The 20,944-nt window shown below is 46.0% G+C and overlaps 1 protein-coding gene across 1 annotated transcript in view; it reads right to left on the bottom strand.

Annotated features, from left to right (window-relative positions):
- Nucleotides 1-1,562: 1,562 nt before the first annotated feature.
- Nucleotides 1,563-20,944, bottom strand: part of LOC106656788 (protein artichoke-like) — a 64,132-nt gene continuing 44,750 nt past the window's right edge. Inside the window, exons 2-7 of the mRNA XM_023462599.1 lie at nucleotides 12,861-13,266; nucleotides 9,828-10,960; nucleotides 6,790-8,764; nucleotides 5,984-6,363; nucleotides 5,463-5,900; nucleotides 1,563-3,430 (exon numbers count right to left, since the gene is read on the bottom strand). Of these exons, the coding sequence (XP_023318367.1) occupies nucleotides 3,131-3,430; nucleotides 5,463-5,900; nucleotides 5,984-6,363; nucleotides 6,790-8,764; nucleotides 9,828-10,960; nucleotides 12,861-13,158 (4,524 nt within the window). The 5' untranslated portion in view covers nucleotides 13,159-13,266 and the 3' untranslated portion in view covers nucleotides 1,563-3,130. The remainder of the gene's footprint in view (nucleotides 3,431-5,462; nucleotides 5,901-5,983; nucleotides 6,364-6,789; nucleotides 8,765-9,827; nucleotides 10,961-12,860; nucleotides 13,267-20,944) is intronic.

Raw genomic sequence — 20,944 nt, 5'->3', positions numbered from 1 at the left:
AGGCTAGCTGCTCTCACTCGCTCTGTCTGCTGCTACTACCTGCTACAGTACTGCTGCCGCTGCTGCTAACGCCACAAATGGATTTTCTTTTCGTTTCCTCTTGAGCTTCTCGCGAGCTTTTCGCCACGATATGCTATATCTCTGCCGTACATAGAGTCGAGGCTGCACTACACCGATTCCGCTGCTGCTGCTGCTGATGCTGTTGTTGCTGCTCCTGCCGCTGTAACAGGCCGTATAATACGGGTATATCGATACAATATACATGGATTTTTTTGCCCATTCTCGAAGAACAAGGGATTGTGCGCCAGGCCAGAAGAGCGGGAGGAGAAAAAAGCGAGAGCTGGCGAAAAGCTGCTCTATGTAGCCTCCCCTTCGGAAATATTTACACAGACGTGCGAACGAGCCAGTAGAGTATTCTAATCGGCACGCTACATTATGCGCCAAATATGTTTCCACGCTATACCGGAGAGAAAGAAGCTGCACACCTATACACAAAACACACGCAACGCACAGACACGCAGAAAGAGAGAGGAGAAAAATTCCGCCTTTTCGATGCTCGTATTGTCCATTAAAGGGGCTTCTACTTTTTTGTCTATTTATATCTATAAGTATTTTGTTTTCTTTTTCCATTATGCAGCGCGCGCCCGGGCTATCCGCATTCGAAACATTTTATATACGCTATATGTACAGAAACTTTTCTCATCCACACGCCACGCGCGCCACACACAATCGTGAATTCCTTAGCTTCTTTTTATGCATTTACTTATATCGATTTGTTATTATCGCAACGCAATCGCATACATCTTAGGGTAAAATTTATACTAGATTATATTTACACAGTTTATTTGGTTCATTATTTTTTTTTTTCATCATGCTCTGACAAAACGTTACAACGATTACATTTTTCCCTCATAAATACACGCATGCATATCACACCAACGATGATGTATAAAAATTTTGGCCTTTTCGATGCTCCAAACTGTAATGGTCGATCATCGTATATCTTAGCAGTTATGAGTCTCGAGGACATACATATTCTACAGTTTTAATGACAATTTCAATTACGCATATGGTTAATTCCACCGAAACAGCACACCGCATCATTAAATTATTTCAAACAGCTCTTTAATAAATTAAAAACATTTCGAATATCAGATGATTCGTAAATTCGAATTATCGAAATGGTTTTCCGCGCTCGTTCATTGTTAATTTTTCCAATTGAGTGTGAATCAATTAACCCTTTTCCGATTTTTTAAATTAATTCTATCTAATATACACGAAGTCCACAGAAATCATTCGAGTTTTTCTTTAAATATTTACTCTCAGGATAATCGTTATAATTCGTTATTAAGTACTATTATAAATTGTTTAAAAAGTACTTCAATCGATAAAAATTAAATATTTATGTCAGTGGTATTCAAGCTCATAAAAAAATGATGTCCATCAATTTTAAAAATACCAATTTCAAACTAATAAAAGTAAATTCTTTGAAAAATGCTCATGTTTGAGGAATTTTTTTTTTCTGAAATAAATAACATGAAGCATTCTTCATCTAAACCAATGATATCCACGGTGCTTTAATTTGAATATTCAGCCCCACTTCGGTGGTTTCTAAGTTTATTTTATGAAATGGTAAAATTGTCAAAGCTTTTTTTGTGTAAACTTGTTTTTACGCCACGTACGCTGGAACTGAAAAAATTGACCTCGCGTCGGCGGAATCAACCGTACAGTATCTATATACACACGGCGCGTCACACACATACCCGTTGACTAATAGAAATTGATTGAAATTGGCCTGATGATGTAAACGCGCGCGCGCCTACCTATACACTCTGTCACACGTCCTCTCGCGCCTAGTAGGTATCTACTATGTGCGCGCACCAGTGCCGCCGCGCATATATTCCAAAACTATATCGCGTATACGTATATATAACTATATATAATTTCGTTTGTGCAGTTACAATATATACACGCACGTATGTATGTATACGTGAAAACGATCTGCAGTGCAAGGGGGGCCTGCGACTTGTCTAAATGTGTATCCATGGGTTGTACGTGTAGTCCTGAATATCCGTTCTATGTGTCAGGGTATCGCTAATGTGTGTGTGTGTGTGTATGTGTTAGTGTGTAGAGAAATATGTGCCCTATCTATAATACATTGTGTACTTGGGCTCGAACTTGGGGGTGGTGGTGCTTTTCGCACGCAATTAATACGTATGCAGCGCACCACACGTGCATTTATTTACAGCACAGGTATGCATGTAAATGCGTATATAGGAGAGTTGCTGCGCCGCGCGCTAACAATATCACCATCCTGATATATAATATAATATAGGTATATAATATGTACAACGCGCGCGCCACGTATAGTATAAATAGAAACTGATGCAGTCTTTGATAATTGCGTCATTTACTATGTATATGTACAAATGCATAGTTTCTAAAGTTTGCATTACCTAGATGTAGTGAGCGCGCGCGACTGGCGATGAGTTACACGAGCCATACGTCTGACGCGGCCAATATTATATGCATATCTATATATTTATAATTGTGTTTCTACATAACCACGGCGCGAGCCCGAGTGGTGCGCATTTTCATATTAATTCAACGCGGACTCTAATTAACGTCAATCAGGGCGCGCTCCGGCTATCATGTGTACACCCGTTATGTAACGCTATTTGCTGGGCTATATTTGACCGGCGCCAAAGTACACAGTAATAGATAAATGAATATACAATAGATCAAGTTGGTCTCATCTTTCGAGGGATTTTTTGTGGCTCGTCGCGGGCGAGGCTCGTCCGTCGGAGGATGCGCAGTGTAGCAGCTGTGCTGAGCTGGCTTTTTGTTCCCGAATGAATTAATTGCAATGCGCCCTCATTACCGGATGTTAATGGTAAACACAAAGTCGAATTACTTATTTAATAAGCTCAATAACCCAAGTACACAATAGACCATAAATACGACGTAGGATTGCCAGCACTTGGCTCTCGGGCGGCCGGCCGGCTATAATGTTATGTAAGTCTTGGGGTTGTCGACGCGTACGGAGCATAAAAGTTGCCCGTCGCCGTCGCTCGTGTGTATCTGGCTGTGTAACAATAACAGTGGCCCCTCCTTACACGTAGGTCGTTGGCTATATACCGTGCGTAGCTCCGGGACAGCCGGTCGTTATGAAGCTCGGCGCGGTCTGCTGTTGCTGCTGCTGCTGGTGCAGCTGCAGCTGCGTCGTTTGACTGCCGTCGAGGCTCGAGGTGACCGAGGCCGTCGCCTGGAGCTGTCTGCCCTGCGAGTCCAGCGTCGTGTTGTTCGTCGTCAGAGTCGTCGTCGTCGCTGCGCCGGCCGCTCCGCTCTGCAGGCTGAACTGCCTGTAGGATATGTACTCCGGTGGAACCGCCTGCTGATCTCGCTTGGCTGCCTCGCGCTGTTTCTTCACCTGCAATTTTTACATTTTTTTCCGTTCATCATTACAGCTTCTTTTTCGATTCGCTCGCTTGGCTTGTCAATGATTTTTTATCTCGTCTCCGCCCCGTTTTTTCATCTTTTTCACGTGTCAAGAGAGACGACGAAAAACAAAAGTTGTAAAGACTATAAAAGAGAATGATTCATATTGACATTGAGTCTCTGCTCGAGGGGAGTGAGGTGTAGCAGTAGCAGCGCGCGACGAGCCAGTTATACAGATGTATCGCCAAGCCGCCGCTGCTGCTGCTGCTGCAAAGGATACCGAAGCTACCTGCGATACCGTATCTCTGCAGGGACTCGCAAAGAAAACACCGAGTCGATTCGACGCTTGTTTTTTCTACCCCCTCCAGCTCTGGCCCGTGCGCGCGCGATGCTGCTCGCTCTTCGTGACGTACGAATCGAAAGCTTTGTTTCAATAAAATGAACGATCGAAAATAAAAGATAGATATTTCGAGCTGTCGAGCGATATGGACAGGGTATTGGATTTTGGCGACTAGGCCAAAACTAGTAACTGATTCTCTGCGCGAGCTTTGCACGTACAGCTTGATACATATCTTTCTCTCCTTCTTTTTTTTTATCTTTTTTATTTCTCCCTCTTTTTTGTTTCTGATAAATAAAAATGGACAAGGGTCTTTTCGACCGATTCACGCAGGTTAAAAACATACGTACTACTACGTTAATGCGCGTGCTTGGGTGATATTTTATGTAATTATATTGTACGGTTAAGAAGATTCTAATGAAACGTGCGCCGTTTTTTTTTATTATGAACAAAACATTGCGCTCGACAAGAGGCTTAGCTCAAAATTAAGTTAAAAGCTTCTCGAGATTAACAAAATAAATACGCGAAGAATAAATATTCGCGCAAAGTATTACCATTTTTTCATCAATGGTCTTTTCTTATTAACATTTCACATCGGATTTCGCGCAAAAAATACGAATTTGATATACGGTCAATACGACAGTACTTGGACTTGTTATATATGCGAACCTGTTTCCGCCGTGAATTTCATCAAAGTAATTCGATTTTTTTCAACAATATTATTGAAAAAATATCTTTTCTATTCATACAGAAGATAATTAAAGTGTGTGATATAATTGAATTTGAAAAAGAATAGAAATAAGAGTGAGGACGTAGTATTCTACTACATATTCTCGCAATAAAATTAAAAATTTTTAGTAGACTCTAAATTTACAATAAAATAATTTCTAGCAACTTTTGAAAATTTACGTGAATTGCATGAAAAAAAGTTCTCAAACACTGACAAGTACGTTGGTTTTCGGTTCATTCGATCCAGTTAGTTCTCCTTTTCCCTGCGTCTCGGGTGTAAAGAGAAAAAAGAAGCAGAAGGAAGAATCTAGAAAGATCCGGTAGAAAGATTGAGCCGTTGGCCGAGGTATCGTCTGTCCGCGTGATTAATCGTCAAGGCAAATATTCTCTTAATTCTGTCAAGGGTATTATTAATCTTTTGATAAATGAAAAATGTTGTCGATGCAGCGGTAATTGGAAATGTGTCACGCTCCCCTGATTTAGTAAATTGTTCAGGCTGATATATACATGTATATATGTATACGTGCGAGTCAGATAGAGAGAGAGAGAGAGAGAGAGAGAGATAGAGAGAGCGAGAGAAAGCGAGTACAGCAGGGTTTGCAGCAGCAGTGGCGCGCACACATCTGCAGACATATCGAAAGCCAGCGATGAGTTAAAATTCAATTGCGGCCGGGCAGAGCGAGAGAGCATCGATCATCTGGCTGATGCGCGTCGGAGCCGCATGCCACACGTAACCGCGCGCGCGCCCGAGAGATCCATGGCTTCGAAATTCACCGCCGAGCGAAGGAAAAGAAATTCACTCCCCCAGAGAGAGAGAGAAAACGTACACAGCAGCGTCGTGTATCGTGATGCGCGCAAAGTAAAGTAAAAAAAAGTAGAGTAAAAAAAGTATAGCAATTTTCGACGCGATGGACGATGGGAAAAAAGGTGGATGCGAGCGTGGGATGATTTTTTATACCTTGAGATAGCCGAGCACCGAGATGAGCAGGATAAAGACGATGAAGCCCATGCAGCAGCCGATGGTGAGGCCGAGTCGCCTGGTGAGGACGTTGCTGGCGCCGTTGGGCGCGGCGGCGTCGCTGCTGGTGCTGCTGCTGGGATCGGTCTTGCCGAGGCTCGAGCTGTCGCTGCTGGCCACGGCGGCGTCGGGCATCACGAGGGTCAGGGCGTCGGTGCAGCGGGTCGTCGGCGAGTCCGACAGGTCCGGGGCCAGCGAGCGCTCCATCACGACCTCGTTGTGCGAGCCGTTGAATCGGCTCCGGTGGTACTGCTGCTGCTCGTCCTCCGGGTGATTCCAGGAGCCCAGGCCGAGGATGCAGATGCGGTAGCGCGTGTTCGACACGAGGCCCTGCAGCCGCAGCGAGCGCGCGCTCGGGTTCAGCATTTTGCTGTGAATCTGGCGAAAAGAGGGAGATGAGAGATTAGCATCGCGAGACACGGCTCTCGCAAGGAGAATTCGAGCTTCGATTCAGCCAGTACCTCGTCGGAATTATCCAGAGCGTAAAAGGCGATCTGATATCCATAGAGGCCCGAGTGATTACGGCTTTGCCAGGCAACGAGGACGGAGTGAGGCTGTACATCCTGAATGGCTAATTTGGGTATGAGCGGCGCCGAGCAAAAGGTCCGTGTCTCCAACTGAAGGAAGATCATACCCCGAAGTTCGAGCGGCTGATCGCAGCGTATTTGTTTTGCTTCGTTGGGCAGGCCAGCGGCGGCGGCGGCGGTTATACCGCTGCTCGTCGTGGAAACTCTTCCGACGCTGGCCATGCGGTTGCGCGATTGACCACCGATGAGCTTTCTATGGTCGTGTAGCCATTCCCATAGCTCTTGTAATTCGCAGCTGCAGCTTAGCGGATTCTCTGCAAATTGAATATTTCACACGTCCGTGAGGCGCTGCGCGTTCGACGTTATTATATTCTCTTTGACTATACGCGCGCCCGTGTATTTTCCGAGCGCGCCCGACACCCGAGAGCCTCTGCCTCTGCCTCTGCACCGGAGCTCTTAGCACGTGTCCGTAATTACAGGTATTTTTGTAACAAATTCGATTCAACTAATCTCGTTGAATAATTTATTTCGCTGGCCACGAGCCGGGGATTACCGCAATGAAAGAATGTTTAAATTCGTTTGTTTTATCCTTTTTCATCTTTTAACGATTCACTGCGTTATTTTTTTTCTCGTTCGAGTTTAAATTCATTCGATATTTTGTTCAATTAAGGCTTGCGATATAAGCACTATAAAATACAAAATATTTCCGTGCTCTATAATATAGAAAATAATATTCGTACCTTCTGCTCGTAACGTTCGAATTCGTGTTTCCAGCGTTTTGAGCGCATTGAGCGGCAAATTCGTGAAAGAATTATCGCTGATGTCGAGGAAGCTCAGTTTTTTCAGGGGCTTGAACGCGTCGTGATTGACGACGGTTATTCGATTTCCCCTCAAATAGAGCTCGGCCAAGTTTTCCAGATGCTGGAAGGCCGTCTTGGGAATCTGGCCGATTTGATTGCGCGACAAGTCGAGCATCTGCAGATTCTTCAGGTCCTGGGTGAACTCGTCGAGCTCGCGCAACTTGTTGCGAGTCAAGTTGAGCAGGCGCAGCTGCTGAAGACCCCGGAGCCGATCCGGGGGTAGGAACTCTATGTCGTTGGAGCCCAGATCGAGGCTGAGCAGCTTCGGCAGGGGCTGAAACGTGCCCGGCAGGATCCTCGCGATGGCGTTGCCGCTCATGAAGAGGTGCAGCAGCTGCGGGAAGGCGAGAAAGTCCTGATTCGTCAGCAGGCTCAGGTTCGTCCCGGTGATGTGGAGCTCCTCGAGGCCCGGATAGCTCGACTCGAAGCCGATCTCGTAAACCTGCTGGAGGGGATTCCTGCTGACGTTGAGCCAGGTGAGGGAGGGCAGCTTGTCGCTGCTCATCATGGCCGTGGGCACCTGGCGCAGCTTGTTGCCCGACAGCTCGAGCCTGCTCAGCAGGGGCGAGCGCATGAACAGATTGGACGGCAGGTCGCTCAGCTGATTGTAGCTCAGGTCGACGTTGACGAGCTTGTTGAATCTCGTCATGCCGAAGCCCGAGAGCGACATTATGTGATTGGCACTGAGGTCGAGCTCCCTCAGGCTCAGCAGGCCGTGCAGCCGCGAGGCGTCGCTGTCGTGCAGCGAGTTACGCGCCAGCGACAGTATCTCCACGGACGAGACGTTGCCGAGGGCGTCGTAAGGCAGGTCGAGGAAGCGATTGGCGTCGAGGCGCAGCTCCCGCAGCGAGTCGAGCTCGTGGAACAGACGCTCGCTCAGCTGGTGCAGCTGATTGTGGCCGAGGAAGAGGCGCGCCAGGTTCTTGGTCCGCGAGAACAGGTCGCCGGGCAGCCGGTACAGCTGGCACGACTCCATGGAGAGCTGCTGCAGCGAGGGCAGGCCGTCCAGCGACTCGCTGCTGATGAGGCTCAGATTGTTGTGGGACAGCTTGAGCTGACGCAAGCCCGGAATGTCGAGCCTGACGAGGGCCGCCGCGGTCAGCCGGTTCTGCTCGAGGTTCAGCTCGTAGAGGTTGTTGAGGCCCCGGAAGGTGCCCCGATCGATTATGCTGATGGAGCAGTTGCGCAGATTGAGGCTGCGGATGGGCAGACCCTCCTGGAACATGTTGTCGTGGAGGGCCGTCAGTCGATTGTTGGACAGATCGAGGATGCGCAGCCGCTTGAGGGCGGTCAGGGCGTAGGCGTCGATCCGCACCAAGCCGTTGTCCTGCAGGTAGAGCTCCTCGAGCTCGTGCAATTCCGAAAATATCTTCACGGTTATGTGCATGAGACGATTGAAACTGAGATCCAGCAGTTTTAGCGCCTGCATCGTCTGGAAGGCCGTGTCCTCGATTCGCAGAATCGAGTTATTGGTCAGGTAGAGCCGCTCGACGAGCAGTAGGTCCCGGAACAAGGGTGCCTGCAGCCTCGTTAATTTGTTGTGACCCAGCCACACGGTGCGGATCGACGCCTGGCCCTTCAGCGAGTCGTTGTGCAGCACGCCCAGTCCGTTGCTGTCCAGCTGGATGGACACGAGGGAGCTGACGCTGCCACCGTTGCTGCTACCGCTACTCGACGAGGCGTCGTTGGCCAACTGGAAGACGTCGCCCAGCACGGCCAGTAGGTTGCCTTGCAGGTTCACCTGCTGCAGACTGTGCAACGACTTCAGAGCTCCCGTTTCCATGTCCGTTATGGCGTTGTTCTGAAGATGCAATTCCTGTAGCGAAGGTAGTGGAGAAAAAACGCCTCTCCTGATCTGAAAATCAAATGTCGAGACGAATTTTCATGAAGAATTTTTCATTTTAAATTCATGTGATTTTGATCAATTACAACGAGTTTTTTGTGAATCGCTACGCATTAAACTGAATGTAACACTTTTGAATTTTAATTCAAATAAAAACATAAAATATCATCTTTCTAAATTTTCATCTTTCACTGTCAAGAATACGGATAGCTAACATTGTATATTTTCGTGATATTAAAAAATTTATTTTAATTTTTCGTGTCCAAAATCAAAGTTAAAATCAAAAATATAAGTCAATTTTAAGGTTTGTACAAGAAAGATTAATCATCATGAATTAAAGCTCAGAACTCAGTGCAACAAGATGATAATTCGGCTTCTGAATTGTCCGAATTCTAAAAGCTTAGCGCACAGCACAAAGCAGAAATCTCATCGTGTGCACCGAAAGCTCAAATCTCATCGAGGTGCAACGAAAGCATAAATCTCATTGAGTAACACCGAAAGCTAAATTCACATCTAGTTACACTGAGCTCTGAGTTTTCACCGATAGAAACTGTTTTTAACCATCATGTTTTTGCGCGCGTCTTTGGGCATGCATTGTATGAATAGCATGCATTAGACATCATAATATTCTTAGATTTAAGCTTTGAAAATTCTGCTTCAACTTATACAATTATTCTCACTTTGCTACTTGCAGATTTACAAATAAAGGTATTCGGCATCTAGCGGTGGAGTCTGAATTTTATTATGTTTGCCTTTTCATAAATTAGAAAAAATAAATCAGTATTAAAACATTAATTTATAATCAACATTTTTTAAATTTAAATATAAAATTAAATTTCTATTTTTTTATTTTTGCTATAAAAATAATGATTTAAATTGCATTTCCGTTATTTTACTCTTAGTTAAAGTAAAAAAAAAAAAAATGAATTAGCTCTGTTACATTGTATTTCAACGAAGATTTAATGTAAAAGTACCTCAAATAAAGTTTAGTATCCATTACTGCATTTTTTGTAACAATTTCCTTTAAAATTTGTATTAAATTTAATATTTTATACATAATACAGTGTGTAGTTACCTCGGTGATCTGATTATCTTGCAGTCGAAGTTCTCTCAATAATTTGAGTTTGGCAAAGGTACCCAACTCCAAGTCTCTTATGTAATTGTTGTCCAGCGAGAGTATGGATAAATTACTGGAATGCTGAAAAAAGTTGCGCGGCACCACCTCGATGAAATTGTCGCTAAGGTGCAGCTGGCTTAGCCTCTGCAGGCCCTGCAGGCCTCTCACGTCCAGCCGAGCTATCGCGTTCTGCTGGAGCTGTATGAGCTCGAGGCTGACGCTGCCGACGAAGGCGTCGGCCGGGATCTCGAGGATGTTGTTCTCGGCGAGGAAGAGCTCGCGCAGCTCCGGCAGCCGGGCGAACACGAAGCCAATGTGGTGCACGTGATTGTGGCTGAGATCGATCGAGCGCAGCCGCTGATTCGCCCGAAAAGTTGCCGGGTCCAGATAGATAATGCGGTTATGGCTAAGATCGATGCTCTCGAGCTCGCTGAGAGATATGAAGGCGTCCTTGTCGAGTTTTTCGATGGCGTTGTAGTAGAGCGATAGAGTCTGTAGGGCCGGGCAGCAGCGGAAGCAGTTGAGTGGCAATACGAGGAAATTGTTGCTGCTGAGGTCGAGTAGCTGCAGACCGTCGAGGAGCGAGTAGCCGTCCTCGGGTAATTGGGAAACTTCGTTCCAGGCGAGCTTGAGCTCGGCCAATCTGTTGAGGCGGCGCAGGGCCGTCATGGGAAACGTGCGTATCTTGTTCTCGGCGAGATTGAGCTCGCGCAGCGTGTCCTCCAGCCCGGCGAACGCGTACTCGCTGATCTTGCTGATCTGGTTGCTCTTGAAGTTGAGCTTGACGAGGTTGAGGCCGTAGAAGGCGAAGCTCGACAGCTCCTGGATGAAGTTGGCCTCGAGGTCGAGCTCGCGCAGCCGCACCAGGGCCGTGAGGGCCTTCTGGGGCACCGCGGCCAACCGAGCCGAGCTCAGGCCCAGCAGCTCGAGGCTCGTGCTGAACTTGAGCAGGGCGCCCTCGGTCAGCTCGCGGATGCCCGAGTGGGCGATCTGCAATTGGCGGACGATCAGGCCGCGCGGGAACACGTTGGCGCGCAGCTCCTCGACTTTGCGATCGAGCTCGTACACCGTCAGCGATTGGATTACGGCTTCTGCAACAGACGGCAAATATCATTTTGGAGATCTCGGAGAGAGCGAGAGAAAGCGAGAAGCCGAGTTTTGCATTATTAACGACGGCAACGAGCTGCTGCTGCTGCTGCTTCTACGCGCCCTCGAGTCTGGCACGGCGCACTCGTCACGAGCTTGTGCGTATGGCGGCGGCGACGGTCTCCCCTGTATGCGCGAGTATTAAGAAATTCTATACTCGTAGCACTAAAGGTTTACGCTGGGATTTTCATGAGCTTCCTGAAAGACGTTTTACGTGTATATGAGAGAGAGAGAGAGAAAGAGAGCCGAGGCTGGCGTCGTTGCCGCTGCTGCTAGTGCCGTTGCCGGAGCTCGAGCTAACTGTCGTATCTGCGAGTCGAGTCACGATTGCCGCGTAATATCGAATATCAACTATGGATTGCAGTCGCACCGACTCGAATAACGATGAGCATTTTCGAGTGAAAAATTTACAATAAATATGCTCAGGGTAAACACGAGCTTTCTCTCTTATATACGCCCAGCCGCTCGTGCTTTTTTTGTCCTTCAGCAGTTTGCCCTTAAATTTATACGCGCGCGATACAGTTGACATGGCTCTTTTTTTCCTCCTCTTCCTCCTTCTCTTCTCTTCTTCTTTTTACTTTTTATTTTTTAATATGTAACTCGTTGCGCTCGCGTAAGCTGTGCGCGTGACTCTGTGTGTATTATACGCTCTCGAGTACGTCTATAATAGATGTAAGCGGAAAAATTGATAAAATAGCTCGCCCGTATATTATAAGCGCGGGTAAAAGCTGCGAGCAGCAGCGGCCACGTATACAAGAGACTCGACGCTGTCGCGCTTAAACATACCTTTTTTTTCTTTTTCGTTCGCTCTATACTCTATATGGCTGATTCTGTGTTAAATTGAAGTTGGAAAAAAATGCTTTTTCCTGATGGCATGTTAAACGCGCTGTTTTGATTTTTGAACTGGTATTAAAACCGTACAATAATTACAGAAAATATACAGAAAGTGGAAAGTTACATTAAAGTAAGTGCGAATACCCCTTCGCTGGGTCAATGCACTAAAATATAAAAAAAAACCGTACAATGCCTTATGTAATTATTTATACTTTGCCACTTGCAGTTTTATTAATTAAGGTTCTCGCCGTCTAGTGATGGAGACTTTAAGTGATATTATAAATTTAAAAGTTCTTGAAAAATAATTAAATTCTTTTTTCAGGGCATTTGGAAGGCGCTTAATTATTGTAACATGCTTATATGAGAAAAATCGTCAAAAAAGTCAATTGATAGTATTTCACTTAAAGACATTTAGAATGGTCTTTTTTGATCTATACGTTTTTCATGGCACTAGGAAACATTTTTTAAGCTATTCAATTTAACATTGAATTGGCCATATACGGGTTAGGGGGCCGAAACACGAAATTAAGCACTACTCGCTCAACTAGTGTAAAAAAACGATTTATCAAGAGTTCATAAGTCGTTGTGAGCGAGCAAGTGCTAATAGTGATGCTGCAGCAGTAGTAGCATGCTCAGGTATACATAGCTGAAAGTTCAAGCAAGCAAGAAACAAAATGTGTATCGCGGGGGGTATATAAGGGAAGAAAGAGAGAAAGAGAGAGAGAGACAGGGCAGTGTCGAGATGGAAGTAAAAAAGCGAGTGGTTATTAGACACAAGTGGGTAGTCAGTAGAAAAGAAGAAGAGGAAGAAGCAGAAGAGAAGAAAGAAGAAGAAAAATTACAAGACAAGCATTGAGCGAGAAAGCGAGAGGGAGAACGAGAGGGACGACGATGTAGGTGGGTGGGAGTTCATATAAGACATGATATGGGTTTAATTAATGGAGGGTTAGCTGCGCAGAGTTTCGACTCATTCTCTGCAGTGCGCGCGCGTATGTGTGTGTGTATACTCACCGGAGGGCTTAGACTGGTCGAGAACGCGCGCGAGAGCCGTCTTGAGTGCCTCCTCGCTCGTGCTCGTGCACTCGAGAAAGAGGCCGTCGACGAAGCTGTAGCACGGGCAGCCTGGCATGACGTTGGCCGGTGGACACTGCTGCTGTTGCTGCTGCTGTTGTTGCTGCTGCTGCTGCTGCTGCTGCTGCTGCCTGGGATGGTAGACGACCGAGGCAGCAGTCGCCTGTAGCCAGTGAATTATTAAGACGAGTACGAGGCTCTGCTTGTGCTTAGCGCGTGGCCCAGTCGTCGTCCACATTATCGCTTGGACCCGAGACGCTCTTCGAGCATCCTCGCGCAGTTTCCAACGGGCGCAGCGCTGGCTTCAATTCGAAATATCGATTCAGCCAGCCAGAGGAAGAGATATCTGCAAAATCAAACGATACGCCGATTCGTTAGCTAATTTTCATTGTATTATATTTATTACCATCGAATTGGATACGACGGCCGATCGCCGCCGCTATTACGTTCATTGTTTGAGGAAATTCAAATCGAAATTTTATCTCGCGGAGCTTCGCTTTCTCTCTCTTGGTCAAGAGCTCCTCGCGCAAAGAGAGAAGCCAAAGCTCCAGTCGGGCGAAAAAAAAGAAGAGGATGAAGAGAAAGAAAAAGAAGAAAAAAAAAAAGAAAAGTCTCAAGTGCATGTTTATGTATATACGTATATAGCAGCTACGCGGGGGTGTATACTGCGAGAGATCCCTGCAGAGAGGCAGCCGATATGACTTTGTGCGCACGCGACTCAGGAGTTTGGCATCATCAGCAAATTACGTTTAAGATGATCTTGGAAGAAAATTATTATGCTTCGTCAAAGAAAGTGCACCGGCCTTGCCTTGCCTTGCCTGCCAGCCTGCGTTCCACCTTATACTACTCGTTCTCTCTCTTCATCTTCTTCCCTTTTTTGCTTCTTTTCCTAAAGACCAAGTCGACTCTTCCCTCGTCTGTGAAGATTTTTCCAATAATTACCCCGAAGGAAATTTTTCTATTTAATTTTATGACTGCTTGCAAGGATTTCGATGTATATACACGCGTCCATAGACGCGTATTCAATATAAACACTTAAAGTACGATTCTCCGCTTTTTCTGCTCTATAAAGTTAATATAGCACGACGCGAACTGCGAGTAAAGAGTTTACTTCTTATTGTGGAATTCCAATCAGTCAGTCAGTTTGTTTGGAAGCCGCACACGCCAGCGAGCTACATCGGTGAAATCCATCGTCGTGGCTTCGCCTTTTATATATATAGGGGTATATATAGCCATGATGCGATGCGCGCCTCGAGTGAAATTTCTGTCGTTCTTTCGCGAAACAATAGCGCGCAGGAGGGGGACGCGCGCGAGCTCCAATGCGCCGGGCCAAGAGAGAGAACTTGGCTCGATCGATTCTCAATAATGATTATCGCGCGTCACGACGACGACGTGTACTACTACGATCTTTGCATGTCGGGCCGGGCCAGTGTGACCTCGTCTCACGAGTCAATTAGTCGATAATATATGGGGTTTCCTATTGGTTTGGTGCAGAGCTGCGGCTGCATCCGTGCATACAGGTAATTGCTCGTATAATTAGGCTTTAAAGAAAAAAAATCAGCATGTCTTTGTGTAATGATACGCTGCGAAGGTATAGTAGCAACGAACGCAAAAGAGCAAGAGAGAAAATATAACGCAAAGGTGCACATATATATGCTAACGTGCTCGTGGATCGAGTATATAAGGAGAGAAGAGAAAAAAAAGCTTATGCAGCGGCATGAGCTTGCATATAATGAGGCTACTTTGATCAGCGATGCACGCGCGCGTGTGTACGTAGAGGCATCCTACCCGTCCGTAGGTCAGTTATGCAGTCGCAGCAGTTGCCTTTCATGTCGCGCACGACCAGCGTCATAGCTACTACTACTACTACTACTACTACTACTACTACTGTTGCACTTGCGGCAAAAGCTTTTGCTCATCAAGTATATTATCGCGTCGAGCTTTTTCAGCGTCATCGCCTCGTCATTATCGACGATAGGCGGCTATGGCGATGGCCACGGCTATTGGCTTCTAATACGTGAGCAGCGTATTCAATGTGTGTACGCGTATACATGTTTATACGGGGGTGGGGGGATCTTTTGGATTGTAATGCAGCGACGTCGGCATCAACTCGGCGCTCTACCTCTGAGCTTTGTTGATTCGATTCGCAAGAGTATCGGCTGCCTATCAGACGACGACGACATCGGCTCGCTCGCCATATACATAGCTACAGGCGCTAGACTACAGGGATATAAACACGGGCTGTACGGATTAAAGTTTAGCTCGTATAAATCACCGACTGCGCGAGCCTTTAAGCGAATAACGTCGCAAACGTCGTTTTATTGTTGAGCTCTCGTTAATCAAAGAATTAGACGCTTCGAGAGCCGGGGCCGATGCTTCGATTTCTTGGCTCTATTTTTTCAGCTTATGTATGACGCGCTATATACTCCGATACGGGTCCGGCTCGCGATGGATCCTCGCGTAAATGTTTGTATACGCTGTTTCTCTATCTCCCTCTCGAGTTTGACCGAATTTAATTTAATGGGAGAGAGAGGGAGCGATGAAAGTTTGGGCCAATACACCAGAGAGAAAATCCTTGCAGAGGCGCGTGAGCGCACGGGTCCAAAATTTGGTTAGTCGGTGCAGGCTGTACTATACGAGACAGGTATATATTGCTGTACGCCGTAAGGTAAACCCTCCCATTGGCCCGTCCGCGAACTTGTTCATATTATTACACAGAGAGTGTATTAGTGTTCACTTTAACATAAAGTCGAGCGAGCATCAAGTAACATCGCTCAAAAGTCGATGCGACGTTGTGCCGTGCGCGCCTATGTATGTATATCGCAGTAGTAGTAGTAGTAGTAGCGGCAGCATAAACAGTCTTGCGGAGCTTCATCGCCACTCAGCACACGTGCATACTTCGTTGCAGGCAAAACTTCTCTTAGCCGAACTCTCGATACTTGCATAGATTTATATCTGTGTGTGTATGCAGCGGCAGCTATGTGTGGGGCGTGTGTTTACACACAGAGCTAGACGTTGGTATAGACGCACGTGCGCAGTGCATGGATTCGATGTTCGAAACTATGTTTCCAGAAAATTTGGCTTGTTACGCAGCTCGTGCTAACGGCTGCTCGCGCGCGCACTGCAGCCGGCTGCAGGCTGCTGCTGCTGCTGCAAGCTCTGTATGTGTGTGCTTGAGAGGCACAAGATTTTGTTTGCACTAGTCGTGCAGCGCGAGAGGTGTATAAGCTCGGTGGAGATGCCTGGGCTCAAAGAGAGAGGAAGAATCGAGAGAGAGAGAGAGAGAGAGAGAGAGAAAGATGTGCAAGTAGGATCGTATAAGCAACAGCACCCACGTTATGCCGCAACTGTGAAATTGCGGCTAAAGTTCGAGCGTCGCGCGACACTATACTCGCGAGCTGAACGAGCTCGAGGTTGGCGCACGGGGGTGGCGGCGGCGGCGCGCGTTTGGCAATTTTCAAATGCACTTCCTTTGTGGGCTTTAAATCAAAAGGAAAAGTTTCCTTCGCGAGTTATTGTTAAAACGCAAAAAGTCTTTGGTAGCGTACGAGCGCGCGAGAAGCTGTTTTCTCTCTCTCTCTCCATCTCGCTTCCCCCCCTCCCTCGTGCTCTCTTGCAAGCTCTCTTGCAAGCTCTCTATCGCGTTCCCTCTTGGCAGCGAGAGGTAATGATTTGAAAAAAAGTTTAGCGCGCGCACAGGCACATAAACTCCGCGAGGTGCAAAGTAAGACGGGAGAGAGAGAGAGAGAGCGGGAAGGATAAAAAGTCTCGGGGCTTGAAACACAATCACAGTTGTAACGTTGAAACTTTCATGCGCGCGCGCTCTCTCTCTCTCTCTCTCTTTTCAGCTTGCCTTCTTTTTTTACGATCATAAACGATCAAAAAGCAGCTCGCTTCTACTACTACTACTACTGCTACTACTACTACACACAAGAGAATGCGTTGATGATTCCACGCGAACAGAGAAAAACTTTAATACTCACATACACATAAAGACGCAGCGGGAGACTGCACACAATATCTCTATATGTGCAGTGTATGCTCTATTTGTCTATATAGGGACAAAAAAGCGTCGCAATCGAATTATTTCGACGGTGCAATATAGCGTAACTTTGTGGCTGGCAATCCTTTGGGCAAGAAAAGCGTCTAGCTACTACAAAAGGACAAATGAAGTCTAGCTAACGGTGAGAGTATAGTAGCTCGTAGCGGCTGCAAACTACCTCTCTCTTTCTGTTCTCTCTCTCTCTACTCTCTACTCTCTACTCTCGCTCCCTTTCTCCCTATAAAGTTTTACCTTCAACGGATTCTTCAAGCCTCGGAGCTCCAGGGCTGCGCTTTTTTCTCCTGATTTCTCCCGACGGTATGTACAGCTGCAGCTCGAGCTTTATACTGCAAGCTCGTAAAGAATATACGCGCGGGTGAGTGTATGTGTGCTCGCTTGTCTGTTGGTGTGTGTATATGTGCAGCAGTAGCAGCAGAGTAGTACAGTGGCAGTGGCAGCAGCGCCAGCAGAAGGACGTCCGGTGCCAAATTACGAAAACAAGACGCCAGGGATCAGAGACCTTTGTCTCTTTATACGACCCATATACATAAAGCAAAGGGCGCGCGTGTATATGTATGCATCACATATACATGGCTTGGGAATAGCGTCTGTGTATGTGTGCGCGCGTGTGTGTGTGTGTGTGTGTGTGTGGCCGCTCTCTCTCTGTCTATGTTTACGTGCACGTGTATAATGTATGCCCTGGCCTTATAAGAGTCTTTTCTCTGCCTCGCTTTCTCTTGTGTAAAAACGGATTGCGTTCGGGCTGCACATGTATATTACGCGCGCTCAGCTGTAGCAGCAGCAGCAGCTCCGTCGCTGCCAAGACGCGTAGAAAGGCATAAAGCATAAAAAGAAAACGAAACAACAACAAAAAAAAAAAAACTAAACTAAACGAAATGAAAAAAAAAAAATTATCCGACCGCACGTATATAGTACTGCGGCTGCAAGTTGCACACACACATACGTACACACACACAGCTATCGCACGCGCAGGACGTGCAACAGAAGAAAGAAAGGAAAAAGTCGTGTTCGGGCGCGCGGATCCGTTCTATTGAGTTACCGATCGGCCATAGTCTTACCTGCAGCTATGTGCTGCCAGACTTATACGCGCGGCGCACAGCTGCGCAGCCAGCTCACACACAAGCTCGCGTGTGCTTGATTCCTTGTAAGGGAGTCGAGCGGGAGCGAAAGAGAGCCTCATCGCGTAACCGAACCGTATATGGTTGATTCTCCCGAAATCTGCTTTTTCGGGTATGGAAAACGAAAAAATGGTGAAAATTTTTTTGTCATATTGAACGGCGCGAACTAGTTTACCCTTTTTTAAACCATAAAATATGAATAATTATTGAATCTGGGGCTTTGAGATTTCGTTTTACGAAAACTATGTCCGATTTTATGCTTAAAATCGACTATTTTCGGTTACGGAGGTGACACACACGGAGGTGACAAATCGCTGCTTTGATCAACTATGTAAGAAAAATAAGAAACGCACAAAATTTTCCGCACAACCCGAAATTTGGTCATGAAAAACGAGTCTTTTGACGGGGCGAGCGGTTAAAAAGAATGATCATAGCTCGAGATATTCATGTCCACGGAGGTGACCGTTTTTTTGACACACGTGAATTTTTCAATAGAATAATTATCGCAGCATCGATAAAATGTAAAATTTGAACCCGCAACCTACACCAATCGAAAGCTGGGCTATAATACTTGACATTTACGTATCTAGCGACATCAAAAATGAGTTAGCGACCCAAAGCAGGCGGTATGTTTGAAATTATTCAGAAGCATGATTAAAATCCGAGACATTTTTCAATTGCGTGGGAAATTTTTTTAAAACATTTTTCAAAGCCCTATAATAGACTTAAACTTTACTCTGGATGTATAGAAGCTGGTCTCATAGTTATTATAGGGTCAGGTGCTAATGAGAATGCATGGTACATGCAAATAGAGTTGATTTTGAGATGTAGACATGCCACGGAGGTGACATTTGGCATGTATATCTTCACGGCAAATTTAACTGACCCTAAAAAATTGAAATATTTATGTCCTATCATGAAGAATACAACAATATTGAATGAATGACCGAGCCAGTTTTGGCTCATCTTCACTAGTTTAAGAATATGGCATAAAGACATGCAAAAAGCAGATTTCAGGAGAATCAACCATATACTATATACATATATACCTATAGTTACATGGAAGGCGGACTGGCAAGCGAGAAACGTCGTTAGGGACTTTGGGGGCATAGTCTATATACCGGTTGAATATTTAAAACTAAAGTTTCGCCCGAGCGAAACGAGTCTTGTTCTTTCTTTCTCCTCTTTTTTCGCGCGCGTACATACACACTCACAGCCGTTCGCGCACTCGCGCTACTCTAGCTGCATGCAGTCGGCAGCGGGGGGCTCTGCGCCGCTGTAGGTTCGATAATTTTTACCTCGGCGCGCTATACACAATCTACCTTTAGCCCCAGGGGGTAATTCGATAATGCGAATGTTTGCACTTGATATTCAAGTCAGTCTTTATTTCGAGAAAAAGCTCGTGGCTATATATATACGGACACGAGCTGCGCGTATAAGAGAGAGAGAGAGGGTAGAGGAACGAGCTTTAGTTCGCTCTCGTGAGCTTGCCTAATCTAATAAGAAACTTCCAAGCTTCTGCTTGGCCGATGTAACATCGTTAAATTGCCCCTGGGACCATCATCGCGTGTGCCCAGGTATACGGAGAGAGAGAGAGAGAGTACTGCGCCTTGTCCCAGCACCGGAGAGAGAACCAGAGAGAGAGAAGTTCGTATATTGAATCGGCTTTTATTTTTCATCCGACGCTGTACCGTTTCACACGTGGGCCGCAGATGGAGGAGAGCGGATAGAACCAAATGAATCTTATATATGTAGATGTATGCGCCTGGTGTGCACCACCAAACTCGAAACTTTGTCAGCGGCTGATTATTATTTTTATCTATCGCTAACCTTTTGCGGGGTACTCTATCATCATCGCTCGAGAGGAAGTTAGTTAGAAAAAAAGAAAGGCGAGCTGAAATTATAAGGAGGCCATTTTTTAGCGCTATGCGTCATAAAGAGAGAAAAAGAGGGAGGAGTACGTAGCGGAGGCCGAAAAGAAGACAAAGTGCGAAGAATAAAGCTTGTACTGTTGCGTTGCGTGTATATAAGTTAAAGGAGGGAGCGGAGCAGAGAACTTGTAAAGGAAACGGCTTCGAAGAGCACGTGGCAAGATGTGATGTATGTGTATGTCTGTGTGTACAATGTACATACACACGCAGGTACACCCAGCCGCATACATACGACACATACAAGTTTGAGCGAAGAAAAGTACAGAGAGTTGACGCGTGAACAAGCTCCCACTGTCTCGGTGTGCGAGCTCGGCAGTATCTGCAGTATGGATGTAGTACCACGGTGCAGTACAGTCTCGAGACAAGAAGAGAGGCTAACTTCTTCCCTCTCTCTCTCTCTCTCTCTTACTCTCTTTCTCTATCTATCTTTTTTTCCGTTTTTTTTTTCATCGTCTTTTATTTCTCTTCTTTTCTTGCTCATCGTTCTTCAGAATTTATTCTACCTTGGCTAATCCGTCAAAGACGCTAGTTTCGCCTTCTCTCTCCCCCTCTCTTCCTCACTCCCCCTCGTATATACCTATTTACGTCTCTATCTTTTATCTAACAAGGCGTCTTGATTTTTCCTTTGGCTTCTTTTTCTTTTCATACTCACTCATTCTCTTATGTAAATACACACGTAGAGTATATAAGATTCATAACGATTTCTCTCTTTCTCTCGCGTAAGTGATAAGAAAAATATGCTTTTTTTCTTACCAACACATCGGGTCGCAAAAAAACGTCGAGATTTTTTTCACCTCACGATACGGAGTGTAATTGCGCGCAGTAGTACTGTCTCTTGTTGTGTATCGTAACTGGATCGAATCTTGCTTCAAAGGGATTTGTCTTTAATGGATGCAGGGAAAAGCGGAAAAA

The sequence above is a fragment of the Trichogramma pretiosum genome, unplaced genomic scaffold (assembly GCF_000599845.2).
Source record: "Trichogramma pretiosum strain Unisexual culture from Peru unplaced genomic scaffold, Tpre_2.0 scaffold8, whole genome shotgun sequence".
In the NCBI taxonomy this organism is placed as follows: Eukaryota; Metazoa; Arthropoda; class Insecta; order Hymenoptera; family Trichogrammatidae; genus Trichogramma; species Trichogramma pretiosum.
The sequence above is the reverse complement of the archived record's forward strand: the minus strand, read 5'-3'. Positions and strand labels throughout refer to the sequence as shown.